Source organism: Lissotriton vulgaris, chromosome 5 (genome assembly GCF_964263255.1).
Source record: "Lissotriton vulgaris chromosome 5, aLisVul1.2, whole genome shotgun sequence".
In the NCBI taxonomy this organism is placed as follows: Eukaryota; Metazoa; Chordata; class Amphibia; order Caudata; family Salamandridae; genus Lissotriton; species Lissotriton vulgaris.
This window is the reverse complement of record NC_141693.1, coordinates 1,940,788,706-1,940,810,219: the sequence shown is the minus strand read 5'-3', so window position 1 is coordinate 1,940,810,219 and position 21,514 is coordinate 1,940,788,706. Positions and strand designations below refer to the sequence as shown.

At 43.3% G+C, this 21,514-nt stretch overlaps 1 protein-coding gene across 2 annotated transcripts in view; it reads left to right on the top strand.

Moving 5' to 3' along the window:
- The window catches only part of LOC147717815 (uncharacterized), a 304,391-nt gene that overhangs the window by 174,424 nt on the left and 108,453 nt on the right, over window positions 1-21,514 (top strand). For both annotated transcript variants that reach the window (XM_086924601.1, XM_086924600.1), the window contains exons 10-14: window positions 3,502-3,615; window positions 6,897-6,949; window positions 14,716-14,843; window positions 15,395-15,450; window positions 16,336-16,431. In XM_086924601.1, the coding sequence (XP_086780727.1) occupies window positions 3,502-3,615; window positions 6,897-6,949; window positions 14,716-14,843; window positions 15,395-15,450; window positions 16,336-16,431 (447 nt within the window). The remainder of the gene's footprint in view (window positions 1-3,501; window positions 3,616-6,896; window positions 6,950-14,715; window positions 14,844-15,394; window positions 15,451-16,335; window positions 16,432-21,514) is intronic.

Below are 21,514 nucleotides of genomic sequence, written 5' to 3'. Positions count from 1 at the left end.
GCATTATATATGTCAAGGATATTGTTGTTAAAAAATTCTGCCAATTCATTACATCGCTGAGGGGCTGATTCTGCTGACCTTTCTGGCTGGGGACAGAGTGATAATTTTTTTGCTAATCTGGAAATTTACCTTGGGGCCTTGGCTGCCTGATTAATTTTTTCCTCATAGTATTGAGCCTGAGCTCTCTTTGTTTCTATCTGATACATTTTTATCACTTCTCGGTATTTTAGTGCCTCCTCCATGCCCTCTCTAGTCTTTTACATTTATGCTTGACTTCTTGTATTTTCGGGGTAAAGCATGGGAATCTTTTTTCAGCGGTTCTCTTTGTATTCCATTTGTGTGTAATAGTGGAGTCGAGGGATGTTTAGATCCATTCATTGAACTTGTCATGGGCTTTATTGGGATCGGGATCGCTTATGGGGTTGGTGGTTGCTAATGTATTAGCCCAGATTTCGGGGTTTAATTTTGCCCATGGTCGGTCCCAGCTGTTGGTCGGCTGGTCGTTGGAAGGGGTCCTTGATAACTTCCAGATGATTGGTATTATAAAATGGTCTGACCACTGTACTGGGGAAGGATTGTTTATAGAAATATTGTCTATATTTGATAATACTGGGTCTAGTATGTGTCCGTTTTTATGGGTTGGGCTGGTGACTTTCTGGTTAAATTGGAAGGCCTTCATATTTTGTATAAGGCTGAGTGCATCGCCTTCATTGGGATCCTCCAGATGCAGATTTAGGTCTCCTGAAATAGTTAAGTTAGCGGCTGAGTTTGCTCTCTTTGCCGCTCTGTTGGTAAGGGATTCGATAAACATTCCACAGGAGCCTGGGGGGTCTGTATATTAGGATTCCTGATAGGAACATGTGGGGGTGAAAGTGAGTGCAAAACCCATGCTCTCACAGTCCTACATGGTATTTGCTTCAATGCGCCCTTTTATGTGGTCTTTAAGGATAATAGCAAACCCCTCCCCCTTCCAAAGTACCCTGTCTTTCCTCAAAATATGGTATCCTGGGAAAAGTGATTGTACCATGTCTGGGTCTGCATCTTTGTGCAGCCATGTTTCTGTCAGAAACAGTGCCTCAGGCTGTTGCTCACTGAGTAAGTTATTGATTTCAGGGTAGTGTTTTGGCAGGGACCTGCAATTCATCGGGAGTAGCTTAAGCTCTGTAGTATTCTCTTTATTAGCAGGGAGCTGCACTGGGTTGTGCAGTTTAAATGGGCAGTTAGTGCATGTACTGCTGCCAGATGTCGGACTAATGCTGTGCTTACATTGCTCAGTTTCGACCTTTCGGGGTGCTACCAGTAGGTGCTCTGTGTATGTTATGTGACTACTGCTTGATCCACGGCCCCTGGTCTCGGCCGGGTGCTGACGGCGCGTCTTTGGCGCGCCCACTGGTCAAGTCTGCTGCGCTTCCGCGCTGCCATGCGACTAAAGTAGTCGGTGGCTCCACCCCCTGACCTCAATCGGAAACTATGTGGTGGACCAGGGATTTAGGCGATTTAGCAGGAGAACGGTAACGGCTTGGTGAGTGAATTGCAACAGTTTAAAATTAATTTAAAAAGGATTACCCCGTTGTTCCAAGTCAGTTAACCCCTTCCCTGCTCATGACGGAACCACGTCATCATGAGAAACTGGTGGCGTGTGCTCATGACGGCGTGTTTCTGTCATGGTGCAGCCGCTGCGCCCACGTGGCACTGATTACCCGAATTAGTGAGTGGGCGGAGTCGTGCCGGAACCACGCCTTCATAAGGACAGCCTACGGCGTGGTTCCGTCATGAGCATGGCGGAATTACCGCCGTGGCCAAGGGCTTAAAAACACAGTGCTTGACAGCCAACAGCTCCTTGGTTAAAAACAAATAACTTTCAAAAGTGCAATGTGCTTCGTATCGCGTGGAGCGTGCGCTATTCTAAATTGTGTAAGAACAACAGGAGAAGACCCATAAACCTCGTTGGGATGGGTGTGTCGTGTAAGCAGAAACAATTCCCAACAGGTATCATGTAAAGACAGTTTCAATAATGTATGCAATATGCATTACGAAAAAGGAAGAAACAAGGAGTCACTTGAATTTTTTTGAAAAGGCAGTAGGGAGCATTAACTGCTCGCAGCCCCCCTCCAGAAGAGCCCCAATTGCCTTCCGCCGCCCTGATTCATTCAGGCGCAGCAATTCCCGCCCGCGGATCAGATACAATCAACGATCAGCTTTCGACTTTTGAGCGACCGCTTGGACTTCAGCTACCCACGCTTCCCTGCCTGGGTATCACTCACTGATTCCATCGACTACCCTGTCCTGATGACGATCCCGACTAAAGGGGATCGAAACGCCGTCGACTTTACAGCTTGAATCATATGACGCATATCACGTTCTGTGCTCCTGTTCAAACAATTTTGTTTTAAGTGATTACAACTTGTTTCTGTGGAGCCATTATTTGATGTTAATACTTTAGTTCATGCGTCGATCACGCTGTTCACTTTAGCACTTGCACCTTCACTATCACCAATTGTATATAGCACCTTGCACCAAGTGCCACTGGGTTGTCACATGATCTGTTCTGTACAGTGCTGTTTTAACTGTATTGTCATGTGAAAGACCATTCCCCTTTTGCTTCTTGGTGAATAATACTGCCTTTTTCAAAAAAATTCAAGTGACTCCTTGTTTCTTCCTTTTTTGTAATGCATATTGCATACATTATTGAAACGGTCTTTACATGATTCTAAATTGTGGCAGCATGACTGTTCTAAAGTGCTTGTTTAGTCGCTTATGAAACAGAAAACAGTTTCCTACATTAGGATTAGCGATTACCTAATTGCGATTAGGGGAAAATCGCAATTAGGTAATTGCTACTTGTAATAATGATACATGTGGCCCTATAACTGCAAAATCATCATGGGATAATTAAAAGTGTTACATTCTCAGAAAACTAGACCACAGTGAATATTGATTCTTCCCACTATACATTAGTGAAATTCAGAGATGACAGGAAAAACTAGTAACATGAACAACAGCAGCAAACTATTATGGAAACATAGGGCACAGTGAGATAGCGGAAGGTCCTTGGAAATGTTGCATGATTGTGGCCAAGCTGGATAGTTTTCATCTTGAACAGCAAGGAGAACATCAATGGAAATAAACAAGCATGACTTTTCTTGATTGTATGAACAGTGATATGTTCAGGTGGAAGGCATCCATTTTGAGAAAAATGGCAGCTAGCCCTAAATTCAGGCCTAGTTAACAATAGCAAAGAAAACAAATTTCTAAAAGTCATCGAATTATCATTTCTAAGATATTAGAACCATACATGGTAGAGAAGAAATCTACATTATGCACACTGTTAATATTCCATATAAATATGGATGTATGAAAACTCTAAGAGTGGTATTGATTAAATTCATATTTACATCTTCGAAAATGATCTCTGTTGTGTAGTAAACCAATGCCAGGATAGTTATGTTTATTTTAGATTTTACAAGACATTTTGTTTCATCTTTTCTATTTTCCTTCCAGCCCTCTCTGGTAAATTTACCTCCTCTCAGATGAAGACATTTCATGACAGCTCCCGCTGCTTGACCCTACCCGTCCTGTATAGGTATGAAGGTGCCGAGCTGCACGAGGAAGAGGGTAAGTAAACAAATATTACACTTACATGTTGACTACAGTTCAGATGAACTGGAAAATTTACACATTCTGTCACTGAAAGTGTGAAAATCTGAATAAATCTAAGGACTACATTTACTATAGTTCCCCATTTAGCTGCGGGTGAAGGGGAAACTGAGTCTCAACTTGTGAGGGCTGAGGCTATTTGCCTCCCATGTTCTAAGGACCACCCTACTATGGCTCCGAAAACTAAACCAAGAACAACCCCTTCAGGATTTGACTCTCAGTGGCAGTGACGTTGAGCAGTCAGAGGCTTCTCAGGGAGATAGTGCAGGGGTGCTCAAGTCAAGAGCCGAACAATCAAGCAACAATCAAGTGACTGCTCAGCCCACTGATTATCTTTATTGAAAATAAAGTTCTTTATTTCACACTAGAACACACTACTACATACTACCAGCAACAAGAACCAATGCCACTGTTTGGGCCGGTTTGAAAAATTGTTTTAAAAAATAATACTGGACATATTGCAGTAAATACCCCTGGAGAAAAGACGTCGTTAGGGGAGTGTAACAGAGATCATGGACATGTGACCGGTCTGTTACAAAGCATACTGACATTGTTTATGCCCAATGAACAGGGTTTATTGATTGTTTATTGTCTCACTTTTTCCCTGCTCCACACCCCTGTCCAGGCTCTCAAACATTTCTGGTTTGTTCTCCCCTTCTATGGGGACTGCAGTAGTAGCGTGTATCTAGGTGAGGTGTAGTTCAGTCAACCATAAGTACATGTGCACTCAGTTTCTGCTTAGTGTTTTACCACTCTCGAGTGGAACAGAGTTCCCATAGGTCAGCTCAGCTTTGCCTGTCCGGTTCTTCAAGAAGGCCATGCACATTCCGCTTACGTATTGGTATTGTAAGATGGCAGGAATTCTATTCTCTCACCTCAGATGCTGGGACCTCACATGGCAGTACACCAGCTTCTGGTCTTTTGGCAGCAGGAGCAGATGACGTCAGTCCTGGTGAGTAATGGTCCCAACTGGACCGAAGACTGGAGTGTTTGGTTTCGGAGACATGGCGCTGGGCCCACGCCACCGCAGACATGTACTCACTGGAGCCCCAAATGGACCAGATGACATTGTTGGCCCCAGACCGACTGGTCACAACTGTGGTTGGTGCAGCCCTGATTGAGCCAGGAACACATTCGTTAGCCCGAATCCCTGCATGGGCTACTTATCTTGGCAGTTGAGGCCATGTACAGGCCTATCACCACTTGAGTAGCTGCGACCACGTACAAGCTGGCCCTTGACTTGGCAGCTGCAGCTATGCACAGGTCGATCACAGCTTGAGCAGGTACAGCTACACATAGACCTCATCTTCCTCTTGGTAGCTATGGCCATGCGCAAGACAATCAAGGCATGTAGTCACAGCCCCGGCCGGGCTTCAGGAATCATAGTTGCAGAGTAGAATTTCCCAGCAGGAACTGGTACAGAGAGTCTTCAGGCACACTGACACAGGGGTCAAACAGATCTTTATCCAGAAGACTTCTCTTCTAGACGTACAACAAACATCAGGGATGTGCAGCACATTGCTCCTTCCTTGACAAACAGTTTTCATGTAGGGTTGGCTGGCTCCTTCCCTCTCTCAGCAGGCAAGCAGGCTTTTAGACAATTTAGGACATGAATCCAGCTCCTCCATCAAGAGATACAAATCTTAGATGAGGTCCCCTCAGCTCTGGGAGACTGGCTGTCAGGCAGACACCAGCCTGAGGTATTTAGCAGTCCTCTGAGTACCCTGAAGAGTAATCTCGTCCATGCTTATAGAGGACATGGAACTGGAACAACAGGAGGGGTAGTGGGGTATACTATTATAAACAACTGACAGACAGGAGATATGGATCCACTATCTGAAACTGTAGAACCATTTTAAGGTAGTTCTCCTTTCAAGTGTCCAATTCAAGCTGTTCTTCAGACACAGCTTTTATGTAAAGTGATGCATCTCCTATCATGTTCGTAGCTGTTGCCTGTGCCATTGTTATATATTAATAGTTTGAATAAATCCACGCCCTGCACTGCTGTGGATCTGTCTCTCTCGCTCTACCTGCCTGTCACACCTGCTACTATTGACTTTGCCAATACTCAAACTAATGTGTCAACTTTGTCAAAGTCATCAGAAGCAGCCAGCAATCTTGGAAAGATATTTTCAACATTTCAAGAGAGCCACCATGTTGTGTATAGCAGTAAAATTGCCACCAGCTTAGAAGTATAGAAAATATCAGCTATTTGCTTTGACATTGCTCAAGAGACAATCTTCCAAGCATTGGCTGAACAAATAGATGCGGCCGGACATTTTGGAATGTTATTTTCTCTACTTCCAACATGGCTACTAGATTGAGATTAGACACAAAATGTTGGTCATTCTGAAAGTATAAATAAATACAATTCTGCAATCTGGAAACATTATTTTCTGGACACATTGATCTATTTAGACAATCATATTGGAAAAAATCATTAGTATGAAATATTTGTAGGCTAACTTCAATATTTTTCTGTTTAAAAACGTCAAGAATTTGTCTGCACTGGAACGAAGAGGGATAAACTTAAGAAACTATGAGGGAGAGTATATAGCATATTTTAGTACTGCTGCCAGAATAACATGATAACCTATGCTGACTTTAAAAAGGTACACCCACTGGTTGATAGCTACATGGTCTGGAGGTTTGTGGCCTAAAACTTGGAGTGTTATTTGGGAAGACCGTACTATGATCTTTATCATTTACTACTTGTTATTGTCATAAAATCATTACCACCTTTTTTATTGCATCAGAATATGCCTTTGGACTTTCCCCAACGATTGCCTTCTGGGGATTTGTTAAAAGCCCATTTTCATATTTTGTGATAGTCCTCAAGTTTCAAACACATATTAGAATGCCAACTTCCCATATTAGAATGCCAACTTCCCATATTAGAATGCCAACTTCATTGGCTCAGTGGTAGAAGAAAAAGAAAGGCTGATATTACTATATATTTTTCCATAAAATCAAGATACTGGCAACCTGTCTCTTCCAGCTGTCCTTTATTTTATTGCTTTCCTAATCTATATGACCATACAGCTTTATCAATATCAAGACCATTCAGGCACTGATACACAGAGCACTACGCAGCACATTAGGCTTCTGTGTGTTTTATACTTTGGCATCATTGGTGAGAATATGAACCATTGCAGTGATCATCCAAGAAAATGCAACTGCTTATAGTGGTCTGCCGAGGCTCATATTAATATTTGATCCATTATTTGTTCCCTCTTCAGCATCTCATTGCGACGCCGTCCACCACATAGTGGATCCCTTAGACCCTTCTAAGGTAAGCAGTGCTGGATTTCTTTATACCAATGCGAATAAAAGCCACAGCGAAACTGCACTCAGACAGTACATATAGGTGGCATTTAATATTATTTGCATTTCAACTGATCCATATGTCTCACATTACTTCTTTTACCTCTATTTAATGCACCAAGAATCATGTTAATATTGAGGTGTCTAAACATACCATTCTGGCAACAAAAACATTGCTTAATGGAGTGTGCCCTCCAGCAAGGAAACTGATGGCGTATTAGTAAGGTATTTTGGGATGTATTGAGACTGTTACTCTGCTAGTAAGACCTTGAGTAGTTGCCTTCTCAATGTAAGGTTATTTGCTGCCGTAAATATGTGTTGTGTGGTGTTGGACAAATTGCATTTGAAGTTGTCATTTTCGTTGAGTGATGTGAATAGTATAGTTGTCTTGGAGCTGGGGTACCCAGCAAAGTATTTGGGAGTCAGTAGTACTTTTTCTGAGCTCCTCTGCCTCTTTTCACTGCATCTGCAGGCACCTCTTTCTGTATTCTGATCCAAATATAGTGTTAGTGTATACAAGCGAATGCAGCTATCTCACATTCTCCATCCCCTTTCCATGGCTCTTCTGTTCCTACTTACTACTGCCCTGTCCTGAACAGCCCTGCATCCAGAGGTCTGTTAATCGTCCAATTGCTTAATAGACCCTACTGGATGAATGATCCGGTACCATCGCCCAGAGAGTACTTAAAAGAACATTTTAGGAGCCTCTCTGCTATATTTAGATCCATTAGACCTCTCTTAGGCCATTGGAGCAAATTGGTGCTTACTCCAACTTTAGACATGTGACCGAACTGGGTGCCACCATCAGAAGTGGAGACAGCATAGACCAGCTTTTGGCTCAAGGAGCCCTTCCCTGGGGTTTGGATCTAGAGTGGGGAAAGAACAAATCATCCAATTTGGGGGCTGTTAAAACAACGTTGCAGTAGCCTCATGCTGCTGGAGTCTCTTCTGAAATATTTTCATGAAGATTCTGCTATGAAGAAAATCCACAAATGGAGACTGACTGTAAAGGGAGTTGCAGAAGGCACCTTCCAAATAGGAGCACTGAGCTCCAGGCACTGTGGTCACAAACTGCATCTCTTGAAGCTGTGTGTACAGGCATATGCGGATGAAGAACCCGAGTAATAAAGTCATAAACATGCTATCAGACCAGTCCCCTGGGGTCACCATAACTCAAGGATTGCTTGGCAATTCTTATGACAAGAACTGCCTCTAACCCTCAAAATGCAATTAACAGGTACCACTGCGAGCTCACTAAAAGACCAAGTACCTCCTTTTTGGTGTTGCTCTAGCGGAGGTAACAAACATGAACAGTCAAGCGCTCCGATACCCGATATCTTTGGGTCTAGTTCGCGCTATATAAAACTCTAAAAAGAAAAAAAGACTTACTCTTCGCGGTTGGTGTGTTGTAAAATATCTAATTTAGACAGCACAGGCATCACTCACAATAAGCATACTTCCCAAGTAGTGTTATTGTCTTAGAAAAAGAAATAGGATTTTTATTGCCTTCAAGGAAAAATCCTCAATGACTTCCAGAAGTTCTTATGACATTCATTGATATTCTGAAGCAGTACTCTATGACTTTATGACACCAGTTTTGCGTGCAATCATACGTGGTTACTATAGTGGGTACATTACCGTCTTTTGGTTAAGTGCAGGTGTCAGCTCCCTGAATGTGCTTGTGGGCCAGTTAGATCCAAGGTTTTAGTCCTTGTCACAGCTCCATAGAAGCTAAGAATTGACACTACACTTCTTAACACATACTGGTTGGAAGTGGTCGCTCTGTCTGGCACCACTGGCTGTGTGGTGAACGGAACTGTAGTTTGGCCGAGTGTTCAGGTGAACAATCACTAATGGATAAAAAGATGTTATGTTATGTTATGTTATTGGCATTTATTATGCGCACAGCTGCTCCAGCGAAGGAGCGTCCCGGCGCCTGACAAGGAAGCCACACAACATAACTGAAAAGATGAACGTTAAGAAGGGAGCAGTAGAGTCTTGACAGCCCTATGGAATGAGAGCAGGTCGACAAGGGTCCGAATTTCAAATGGAAGGGCATTCCACAGAGCAGCAGCATGCACCCGAAAGGAGCGCCCCCCCAGCACGGCTGCGTTTGAAACGTTGGACTGCTGCTAATTCACGGTCCGAAGAACGTAGGGAACGACCCGGAATGTAAGGACACAGATGGTTATTAAGAATCTGGGCGGAGGGACCTTTTAAGATCTTAAAGGACATGCATAGTTCTTTAAAGTGAATCCTCTGCCTGATGGGTAGCCAATGGAGAGCACAGCACACAAGATGCAGTGAAGATGCAGAGTGGAGGCACACACACCAGGCAGGGATCTCACACCACTTGAAGAAATCATAATCATTGTAGCAGATTGAGGGGCCTGGTAAAATGCTCAACATTGTTTCAAGAAATCTGTACCAATATAGATATATAGGGTTCAGGAACACAGGCTGCATAGAGTTATCTGTGTAAAATGGAAAAGCAGCTATGCTGCAAATACAGAGTCATCATAATCATGCATAAAAGCAGTTGTGTGCCAAATGCAGTTACGCATACTTCAGAGAGCAATCAACAACAGATGGAATAACAAATTGTGTGCAAATGCAGGGGTGCCGGCACATGGGCCCTACAGATTGCTGGGACGGGAATGTCAACTGCACGGTATACTGGCATGTAGCGCTGTCCTGAGTGCCTAAATGTGTGTGTATCTAGCATCCTGTCTTCTGTTTGTGGCCCTGGAGTCAAACTAATCAAGAAAGTGTGCGTAGGTCTAAGCCTATTATCTGACTATGCGAGGTCCAGGACTTGTCCTCTGACCTGAAAGGAACACCAGTGTACCCTCATAGTGGACAGAGCACTAATGTTCCTGTCTTGGGTTTAGCACTTAAGGTGGTGGTGGCAACATTTGTGTTTTGTGATCTCACATAGTTCACCAGACCTTGTTCTCTGTGTGTTGATGAGAGTGTGGCCTACTGACTCTCCTGTGTAAAGTTCAACCAAAATTGATAACCCAAAACCATGTCTTTGCATCATGTGTGTATGTCTAGGCCATGTTTATGATAATACCAGCATTTGTAAAGCGCACAGCTACCTCTGAAAAGGTGTCCAGGCGCTGGGGGCTGTCGGGAGGATTAAGTGAGCTATTGCCCAGAGTCACAAGGTGCTGGGCAAACCTGCAGCAGGCATCAGGGATCGAACCTTGAGTCCCTGTGTTCCGGAGTCAGCCGCCCTGGCCGCTGCACCACTTTACTATGCGTGTGGCACATATGCAATAATAGTGAAGTGACCAGGATGGAGAAATGTATCTTTATCAATACAATAAAGACACTGCTAGCAAGGGACTGGCGATTTTTTGTTCCCAGCACTGCCATTTGGTAAATAGTAGAGGTGAAGGGTGTGGCTGGAATGTTGTTCAAGGTTTCTCTATGAGGACTGACCTTTTCTCTAACCCTGATTACTACTTCAGAGAAGCTGACGACAGCCATCTTCAGAAACCTGACATTTCATTGTGCCTCTGCTGGAGGTGCTCCACTATGGAGACCTCCTCATTGCTACCTGCTGGGAGGAGCATCACTTTACTCAAATCCTATGTTTGGCAAGCAGCCTGAGAACAACTGTTGGAAAGTGGGTTATTGGTAGGGGTAGGTATGCACCTACCACTAGTAATAAGGCCACCAACCCGTTAGAGGGGCCAGTGAAGGTCTCAGTTAATTAGCCCCTTGCTCAACCCTTGGTAGCTGACAACAAGCAGTCAGGCCTAACTTAGGAGACAGGAGTGTAACGCATTTAAAAACACCAATACATCACATAAGTAAGACACAACACACAATAAAGATCCCACATCAATTTATGAAAATGGGAAATATTTGTACGAACAAATAGACACCAGAAAATGACAAAAATCCATTGTAGGGAACCGGAGATATGTATTTTGTCAACATTAACCACTTTCTAGTGCTTAAAAACGTATAGTGCCACTCTGGGACATCTGGTTGCATTTGACCGGGAGAAAGTCAAAGTTTAAGGCCAACTGTGATGGAACCCTGGTCGGATACAATAAGCAGGAGACCCCAGACAAAATTTTACCTGCACATTTATAAACTTTTTCTTATGATGAAGCTCGACCCTCCACAGCAGGCCAGATTCACCGGCTTGCATGCGAGACCGCGGTCAAATCCTGGAAGTCTTGAGATCAGAGCTTTCAGAAGTGCAAACTCGAAATCCTGGCTGGGTGGCAGTTGAAGGTAGTCGGTTTAACTCTCGCTGTTGGGTAAGTCACCTTATGGAGCTTTTTCACATAAGTTCTCCAAAGTTCTCAAAATGTCAGGAGGTGGTTCCTGAAGGTTTCCATGTAGGTTCAAAGTGCCCAATCCTAAAGGTCTGGAATCTCCTAGATAGTCTCTGACCACAATTCCAACACTGCACCTAACCAAATCCTTAAAAGCCTACTGGACGCACTGCAGGATGGGGACTCTTAGTAGAGATTATGCAGGTGGGCTCAGTTTACCTGTAACTTGCAGGGAGTCAACTCCTTAATCCTTCTTGAACCAAGACACAGCCCCATGGCTGTATTATCAGATTGTGCAGCAGGTGCAGTCATGTAGAGTACAGGCCTTTGGGTGCAAATCCAGGGCAGCAGATTTGAGAGACTATGCAGCTCTCATGTATTTATTCAGTTTTCTGGGATGACAAGCAAGGAGCAATCTCTGATCAATGAGATGCCGGGTGCCACCCAGAAGCATGACAACTTATTTCAAAGAGTGGTATCTTCTTGTCCCACAATGCACTGCACTTCCAAAACCCAACATGGATGATTTATCTCAAGAGAAGTAACAGCTGGCTAAACCAACGCACAGTGTGGCTCATTTCCTTTAGCTCTCCTCACCCTGATCTTTGCATAGTCCTCTCCTAAGCCTGCCAACTGGCTGGGGCACAGAATGTGGGCATAGGTACGCCTGGCATTCCTTACTGATCTGCTCTCTCTTTGAGCTCAGTTTGATTTACCCAGCTCCCTCTTTATGACCTATCCTTCTCAGCTTCAGAGCTCTCTCCATCAGATAACGCCTGCTCCTGCCAAGCCACTTATCACCTAATCAAAGCAGCCTGGCTAAGTCTGTTAAGAGTGACCAATCAGCAGAGACCACTAGCATGCTGGATTTTGGCTTATAGAAGAGAAAGGTCTGCAACTTCTCTTTTGTACTAGTTGATGAATTCAACAGTGGCTAGTTGTTGATTTATCAATACCAATCTTTTAAGTTCCTGAATGATATTTACTCCTTTCCTAGTAATAGTTATACCTAAATAAGATATTGCAAATTTAGCCTCTGGAGCTAAGTATCTGCAGTGAGTAAAAATGAAATAGGCGGTTTTCCCTCACCAGGGCATATAAAACATATTTTATAAGGTCCCTGCTTATAATTACATGGCCATCCACCCCAGGGACACCTAGAGGAGACCTTGGGAATGCCTAATATATCAAAATATGGCAGATTATCACTTTTAAAGTACCCATACTACCAAAGTCGAATTTACATACAATTCACAAGGTTTCCTTTAATGACAGCAAGCACTCAGCAGTGCACATATGCAAGTGCAGGAAATCTGCTGGGCCTCTAAACTTCCATGCCCTATTAAATACTAGGGACCTATAGGTAGTTTGAACCCCCAAGCCCTATTAAATATTTGGGACTTGTAGGGGCTGCCAAAACCAATTGTGACAATTTATTTTTAAAGACAGGCTGTAAGGCAGGACTGCCTTTAGAAGAACACAGAAGCGCACACATGCAAGTGCAGGGAATCTGCTGGGCCTCTAAAACTCCATGACCACTTGTACACTAGGGACATATAGGTAGATTGGACCCCCTGGCCCTATTATGTACTAGGGACTTATAGAGTCTGTCAATGCCAATTGTAATTGTACCCTATTACAAGTACCTTTTTAAACATAGCACTGGCCCTGGGCCTAGTTATCAGAGCCTAGGGCACAGTCAGAGTCAGTTACTACCAGAATCATTCAGCAAAAAATGGAGGTGAACAGGGTAAATGGATGACCTTCGAACAAGGGCACTTAATAGAGAACAAGAACAGGTACTAAAGTTTAACACAGTGGATCCACACCACCTGTCCAGAAAATGTGCATTTTCTGGAAATGTGCATTTTCTGTCTGGTCACTGCCATCCTCTATTTGGGTGAGCAGGCATTTTAGTGTGAAAGAGTGAACATTGGACAAGCTGCAAGGGTTGACATATCCAATTCTGGGTGAAGCTGGCCCACTCGAATTGACCAGTGAAATTGAACGTCTTCCCCAAACGTTTGGAAAAAAGCAATGACCACAAGGGACATTTTTCTTTTCTGTATGCCACATTTCCATTGCAACAACATTTTAAATCAATTCATTCTCCATGTACATTGAAAATCAGAGAGTCCATACCATTCAGTGCAAAGAGCAGGATGCATGTGTTTACTTTTTACTGCAAGAGGTGTGTGCCAATATCTTCCTGTTAAGAATTTCTTTGGAGTAGGTATGTCACAAGCCTGTTCATAGGCTGACCTGCTGGCGATGGTTTAGCCAAGTTCCATGAGCAACGAAAGTAAACACCTCCTACCTTCAGAATAAGTATTGTAAGCCAGACAGTTGCACTTGGTGGGAGAACTTTAGGATCAGTTCAAAGGGGGCATGTAGAGAAAGGAGAGACAACGCACCTTGAATTCACTAACTTAATGGAGCATCCTGTAGAACTAGGACCTATATAAATTAAGGAGAGACACAGCAAGGGGCCTCCATGCTATAAGTTTCCCACACACTCTACATTTAACTACTGATACAGTGAGGGAGAATGAGGGGCCCAGTTATGACCTACTATATGAACTTATCAGGGAGCACCAAAGGATAGTCTTCCCGCTTTAATTACTGTAATCCACTGCCATCAAGTGCTAGTAGACTGAAATACCTCTGATGAGAGCTGCAGCAACTCACATCAAAAGGAGTACCACTGGGTGGACACCAAATACTTGAGGCAGTCTAGGACCAGTTGTTAAGCAGCATTTCATAATCATCTAGAGGCCTTACCAAGGGACTTGTGGGTCCAGTCTCATACCAGATCAGACAGAGCATAAACATAAGAAGGAAGGTGACATGTGGTCACTGCACCAGGAACTGTGACCCAGAGGGGTAGTAAAGAATTCTGGAGATGACAAGAGCATAACTGATCGAGGGATCCAGTTGGTCATGGTGCAAGCTCCTCACAAAACTAACTCTGTGGATAAGATGTGCAGCTAAGTGATCTGAGGAATATGGAGGAAAGAGTACAGGACATATCAGTAATAAATTAGGCAGTCTTGTCGCCCTGTGCCAACACCTGATCATCCACCCTAGCAAGTTCTGCAAACATCTGCCATTCCATTGATTCCATCCTGTCCTGGATGCTGCTCTAAAGTTATCACGTTATGTTACCATGTGCCATTCTGCTGAGCAGATCTTGTCCTAGCGGTGGAAAGTTCTGTAATCTTGTGCTAATAAGTAATGGGTAGTATATACAAAGACAATTGTTTCTCTGTGTAATTCCACTGAGCTCAATTCCCATTACATTGCAAATGCTATGTATTAATGTGATAATCTAGCAATCTAGAGTTAGTGGGGAAAGGATCTGAACCATGGGGACAATTGGGAGAAATTTCTGTTCCTCAAGACAGACCATCATTTTCAGGTTATCTTTATTCCGTAGATCACTGGAAAATGGCACCTGGTGGGAAAGGCCACCATGGACTCCGACGCAAAACACCATGAAGAGGCTGATTGGATGAATCTTTCCTGGGATGGGGAAACGCTCAAAATTGAAGAAGGTAGTGACACGTAAGTTCAAGCCAAAAATGTGCATCACAGTAAAAGGAAATGCTTCCTAATACACTTGCACTTATTTGCTCTGTCTTCTTTTACCCAAACCAGTACTGCACTCTTAGCTGTTTGAAAGGTCAGATGTGGTCCAGTGGGTAATCTGAGAAACTAACTAGTGTTGTGTGTAAATATGGTCCAGTCTCCAGGATGTAATTTGTTTTAAGGCTTTGCCGGATCAGTTAATGAATATGTTGCTGGTTATCTCTTGGGCTTGGTTTAAGTTTTGAACACATTATTTGATTGTGGTAAATGACTGTATCCAAATGTCAAAGTAAACAAATTAAATGACTATTTCATTGGAAACTACCCTTCAGGGAATTTTAGGTTCTAGAATACAACTGTAAAATCCTACCAAAAGCAGAAGTACATAAACAGTAAGCAGGTTCAAGTGGACATTGGCTACCAGCAACTTTTTGCAGTACCACTGTTAGGTGCTACAATGTTGTGATTTTACTATTGGTTGTTTGGTGTGGCCTCGTAAGTTGTCTCTTCTTTTTGATTTCATGCAGGCATATTTGGAATGTGACAGAAGTGAAGGTTACAGGACCTAAGATTTTTGACAAAGGTGAGTGAGCTTCGGGTATCCCACACTCATCAAACCAAGAGGAAATTTCACAGATCTTCAGCTTCAAGAGATCACATTCACTGAAACCGGAAGAGAGTCCTCTCGTAAATGCGGCTTCATGGGACCCTCGCTCACGGACATCAAGACGAATATGTTTAAGTTAGGCTTCGTGAGTCCCACACCCACTAACATCCAGATGACATCTTCCAGAACCGCATCTTGATTAGTCCTGCACTCACACCTGCCAAGATAAGATCTCTAAGAGATATCTCAGATATGCAACTTTGTGGGTTCACACTCACTGATATCAAATGAGGTGTCACAAAAATGTGTTTTCATGGGCCATAAACTCACTAACTCCAAAGTACACTCTCTGTAGTACAGCAACATGAGTCCAGCAGGGAGCTCTCTTCTACACTGTAGGATTGTTAGAGCCATACTCACTGACACCAAGATTAGCTGTCCATTACTACAATGTCATTGCTGCCTCACTCACTGACAACAGGCTGAGCTCTCCTCTACTACAACTTCAAGGGACACCAACTTGAGCTTTTTCAGTGTTGCAGCATGTGTCTAACACTCCCTGAGAGCAGGATGGCCTCTCTAGTAGTGCAGTGCCATATGACCACAAATCCCCGATATCCAGCTGAGCTATACTATACTACACCAGCCTAAGTCCCAGACTCCCTGATGCCAAATGTAGCGCCTCCACACCTGATCTTAATGGGTCGCGCACTCACTGAGGTCATAATGGGCATTTTTTTGTAATAATGCTGTGAAATCTGTATTCGAGACAGGTACCCTGTCTGTGCTTCTGTAGTCATTATTTGTTGTGTCTTCTTTGCATAAACTATCTGATTTCATGAGATCATTGTTCTCTTTTAGAAACCGGTGCTGATATTATGCTCATCCCAACTTGCAAGGACTGCACGCTCATGAAATCTGTAATGCCCAATAAGAAGATTCAGCTCCACTTCTTCAGTAAGTGTAACAGCAAGCAGAAACTCGGCTTAGAAATATTAGTGTGCACAATTGCAAAGTCTCATGGCACGAGCTGGTACATCGCCAGTGCCTGTCCATTCTAAAAATTAGGAACATACAGCTAGATTCATCAAAGACCTGATTTGAGAGTCTTTAATAGCGATTCAGAAGGAATCGCTATTAAGGACTTGCAAAACGGGATTCATGTAGGAATCGCAAAAAATATTGCGATTCCTACATCTTCCCTATTTGCGATTAGCAAATTGCTAATTGCAAATAAGGAATACTCCCCATTCATTCTTATGGGCCTAAAGGCCCATAGGAATGAATGGGGAGTATTCCTTATTTGCGATTAGCAATTAGCTAATCGCAAATAAGATAGCGATTTCAAGGGTGCCAGGGGTGTCCAAAGGACACCCTGTAGCACCCCAGAAATGCAACTTTACACAGGTGTTGCGCACACACATGTCCAAAGGACATGTGTGTGTGTAACATGCAACAGAGAAAAATGCACTAAAGTGCTTTTTTCTATTTTTTCGCTATTTACCACGAAGTCAGACTTCGTGGTAAATAGCGACCAAATATTGCGAATTTGCAATTTCAAATTGGTTAATGAATTGCATTTAAGGAATCTCAAATAGAGATTCCTTAAATCCAATTCCTCGCAAATATGCGATTTCGCTAAAAGCGATTTTTGCATTTGGGATGATGAATCCCAAATGCAAAAATTGCACTCGCAAAGGGCCAAATTCTCTGAATCTGGCCCTTTGCGAGCGCAATTTAGCTTGATGAATCTGGCAGTAACTGCTTAAGGTTGACATCCGTATCCCTACCAATCCTTCTTCTCAAAGGCTTCCATCCTGGTTCACTTTGAGTACATGCGCCTACTGTAGGAGGGGCAGTCGTACAATTATGTCAAAATCATCGGATTCTGTATCTCAGTAGGCAGCAAAACAATGAAGGATGGAAACTATTGAGTCAAACAATTGAAAATGGGGTCCAACAGTATTCAATATAGACTGGAGCCCACCTCAAAAATGACACTTAGCGGCAGAAACGCTAGGTAACATTTCCACGGAACAGGAACAAAACTACAAACAGGTTTCGTCTTTTTCACATCGCAACCAAGAGGTTTAGCATGAGCCCTTGGGCACAGGCTCGATGCTTGAGCATGCCACTGAACACATCTGAAATGAGTTTGCGCCATTTTTTAAAACGTGTATAGATAGCCCCATAACTGAGCACCCTCAATGTGCTCAGTTATGGGGCTCGGTGGTTTTCATACTCCTTCAGACCTGCAACAGCCGAATTTCCTTAAAATACAAGTCCTTAAGAAGGCTTGCTTAAATTGAGAACATCCTCATAATGTGTGTTTCGATTAATGAATATCTTCAATTATTTTTTCAAATAAATTCATATAAGTCAGTACGTTTTAGAACAGATCGAATATTGTTATATATGCTACAATTCCAATACTTTTCAGAAAACATAGCTCCCTTCTTCAAGGAAAATGCTGTAACAATTCATATATTGATTCTATCAGAGATATAGTCTCAATAATATGGCTGAAAAACAATATTACCCAACTATTTTCAATAATACTTGATGCACTAGAGGTCTCATAACTGAAAAGTGATTATCAGGCATCAGATTCATAAAATGTACCTATGTAATAAATAAGTCCCAACAAATGACCAGTAATACATTTCAATAAATCAACATATCACGGTTATCAAACAAAAATAAACACTGTCAGCCTCAGACTCGCATACTGGCAGTGTTGTCTGGTATTATAAACTAGAATCAATTCCTGTCTGGCGTGTAGCATCCAAGATGTATCGTGCTTTAAAATCCATATTGCTGCCAGCACAGCAGTCTCTCATTTCATTGATTTTCATACACTACTTCAGATCAGCAGTCTGGTCTTTTAAGTAGTGGCCGTTTTGGGTGTATTTGAAAGTATTATATTCAAATGTTTAGACGCATTGAAAACTATTATCTGTCGTGTATACTGAACATTCCTAAATGATTATTTCAAGACATCTTTCCTTTGTTGATGTGACTTTTCTTTATACTAAAAATACTTACATCGAATGAAGCACATGTAATTTATGTGATTATCCCTTACTTTGGAGGAAACACTTGACCATTCTTCAATCCAGTATATTTCTTTCTTCTTCAACAGTTTTGTCTTTTGTGGTCACCTCCTGTAGACAAGGATGGTATTTGGTAAATTAATTGAAATATAAATTAAATCAGTGAATTATTATTTTCCCCTACAGAAAGTGTTACAGATGAAATACGACTTCTGTTGTGTATGGTTGATCTGTGCTCAATACATTCGTTTTTTACCTGATCTTTTTGTCTGACCTAGAAAACAGCTTCAGCTCGGGCACCGGATTGTACAGATAATGTACTTTGATTCACAAGTCAGGTAGTGCTCAATGAAGTATTGTTCCAGTATACAGATTAAGTATGGTCTGATTGAACTATAGGTGTATATTTTTCACCTTTGAAACGTAAGACACAGACCTCTGAGGAGGGGAGTTTCTATAGATCTAGCAAATCTCTAATGATATTCACTTCTATAATATGAACTGAAGATATTGATGAATCAGCAAGTATATTTTGAGTATTCCTTCATGTTTAAGGGAACTTTAGTAAGGACCTTTGCATTCAGCATATTTGACTGCTGCAGGAGAGAACAGCCTCTAACAATGTATTTGCTGAACACAGGTTAGAAGCATCATTGACATGAATGTTTTAGTCTTTGAGTATGAGGGATCAATTACCATTACTCGCTCAGGCCTCCCAGAAAACCCTTACAGGGTTATCTATGTAAGTGAGCTCCTCCAGTCCCATCCATATGATGTTATCTTTTAGATTGGCCCAGCATTCTGTCATGTTTTGAAGTATAAAAGGATACATCATGCAGAATATTGGAAAAAATGCACAAACCACACCTAAAACATGCATTGGAAATGCGATCAGTCTCACATTTGTTTGTGTTAGAGCTTTTGGCATTGTAAATGGCAATGACTTTTACGTATGTGTTATGGAGTGCGTGTGTGGTGTGTAGTGTAATTTTTGGGCTGTATTGGATTAGTTAGTTGTGTAATTGTGTGGTGTGGAATTATGTGGAGGCCTGCCATGACATTTTAATCATCAGCACATTCAGGCCAGGATTCGGATGCCTAAAATGTGAACTACAGGTCCCAGAATGCAATCTGCAGAACTGACCATTGGAATCACACACGAGTAACCTCGTAGCAACTACGCAGCAGTGCCATAAAGATATGTAGTCAGTCGAAGAGCCAGGTCTTGAGGTTCCTCCTGAAGGTGTCGAGGTTAGGGGAGCGTCTGATGTTGAAAGGGAGCTCGTTCCAGGCTTTGGCTGCGACGTAAGAGAAAGCTCTTCCACCTGCTCTGGTTCTGCGGATGCGGGGGGTTTCGGCGAGGTCTGCGGAATAAAGGTTCCTCTTGGGTACGTGGAAGGACTCTCTCGTTGAGGTATATGGGTCCGATGTTGTGGAGTGATTTGTAGGCGTGGGTGAGCGGTTTGAAGGTTACTCTCTTCTCGACAGGGAGCCAGTGGAGGTCACGTAGTTGTTGGGTCATGTGTTCATGCAATGGAGTTCCGAGGTCTGGCTATGGCGTTCTCAATGGTTTGGAGCTTGTGGAGAAGGGTTTTGTTGATTCCGGCGTAGAGGGCGTTGCTATAGTCCAGTCTGCTGGTTATGAGAGCATGGGTGATGGTCTTTCTGCATTCTGGGGGTATCCATTTGAAGGTCTTGCAGAGGATCCGAAGGCAGTTGAAACTGGTGGAGGCGATGGAGTTGATCTGGCGGGTCAAGGTAAGGGAGGAGTCGAGGATGATGCTGAGGTTCCGTGCGTGGTCTGTCAGGGTGGGCGGGCTCCCGAGAGCTGAAGGGGACCAGATGTTGTCCCAGGCGGAGGAGGAGGGTCAGAGGATGAGGACCTCAGTCTTCTCCGAGTTGAGTTTCAAGCAGCTGCTTTTCATCCTGGTGGCTACGTCCCTCATTCCTTCCTGGAAGCGGAGTCTGGTGTCGTCAGGGCTCTTTGCAAGGGAGAGGATGAGCTGGGTGTCGGCGGCATATGATTCTATGCTGAGCCCGTGTTGTCTGACGATGGCGGCGAGGGGAGCCATGTAGATGTTGAAGAGCGTGAGGCTGAGCGATGATCCTTGGGGTACTCTACAGTCAATCTGAGTGGGTTTTCAGATGAAAGGGGGTAGTCTGATCCTCTGGGTTCTACCGGAGAGAAAGGGTTGGATCCAGGAGAGAGCAGTTCCTCGTATCCCAGCGACGTGGAGTCTGGCTGTAAGATTGCGATGTGAGACGGTGTCAAAGGCTGCGGAGAGGTCTAGTAGGATGAGGGCTGCATGTGTCCCTGGTCTAAATAAGTAAATAGAGTAAAATACAATATTTTTTTAATGAGGCGTCCCTTCCACTTCACAAAAGACTGCATCTATTTACGAGGCAGTACAAAGCACACTCTCTTACTTACTTTTCCATTCACATAACTTGATAAACGTGATGCAGAAAATAGGCATCACTTGAGCGGCTGCAGACACCACTCAGAAGGCAGCTAAACTGTACAAGAATGGAGCACGGCCCCCTCACCCCATCTCACTGACCTCAAAATCCTTCCACCAGGAACTGTGTATGATGGCAGGAATGCTGTTAAAAGAAAAAAAAATAGGACCTGCAATGTTGAGACGACTAGGAGGAACCTTGAAGGCAGGGGGTGGGAGTGGCAAGGAATGACTTCTCCTGCGGGACAACAAAAAGAAACCATTGGTGAAATCACCATGGGAGGAAGGAGCCAAACAAAAGAGGGACAGTTGAAGTAATAGACCAATAAAAAGCCAGCATTTCTGAATGCCGCAGGTAACAGCCAATGGCAATGGGTGGGTTTGCCAAAGCCCCACAGAGAGATACAACAGGTCAGCGCTAATGCTCAACCTAAAAATGACAGCTATTTTGGATCAAAACAAGAGAGCCAATGGAGAAGAATGAGTCAAACAGATATTGAGATGGAGGATTTGCAGATCTTTGAGTCC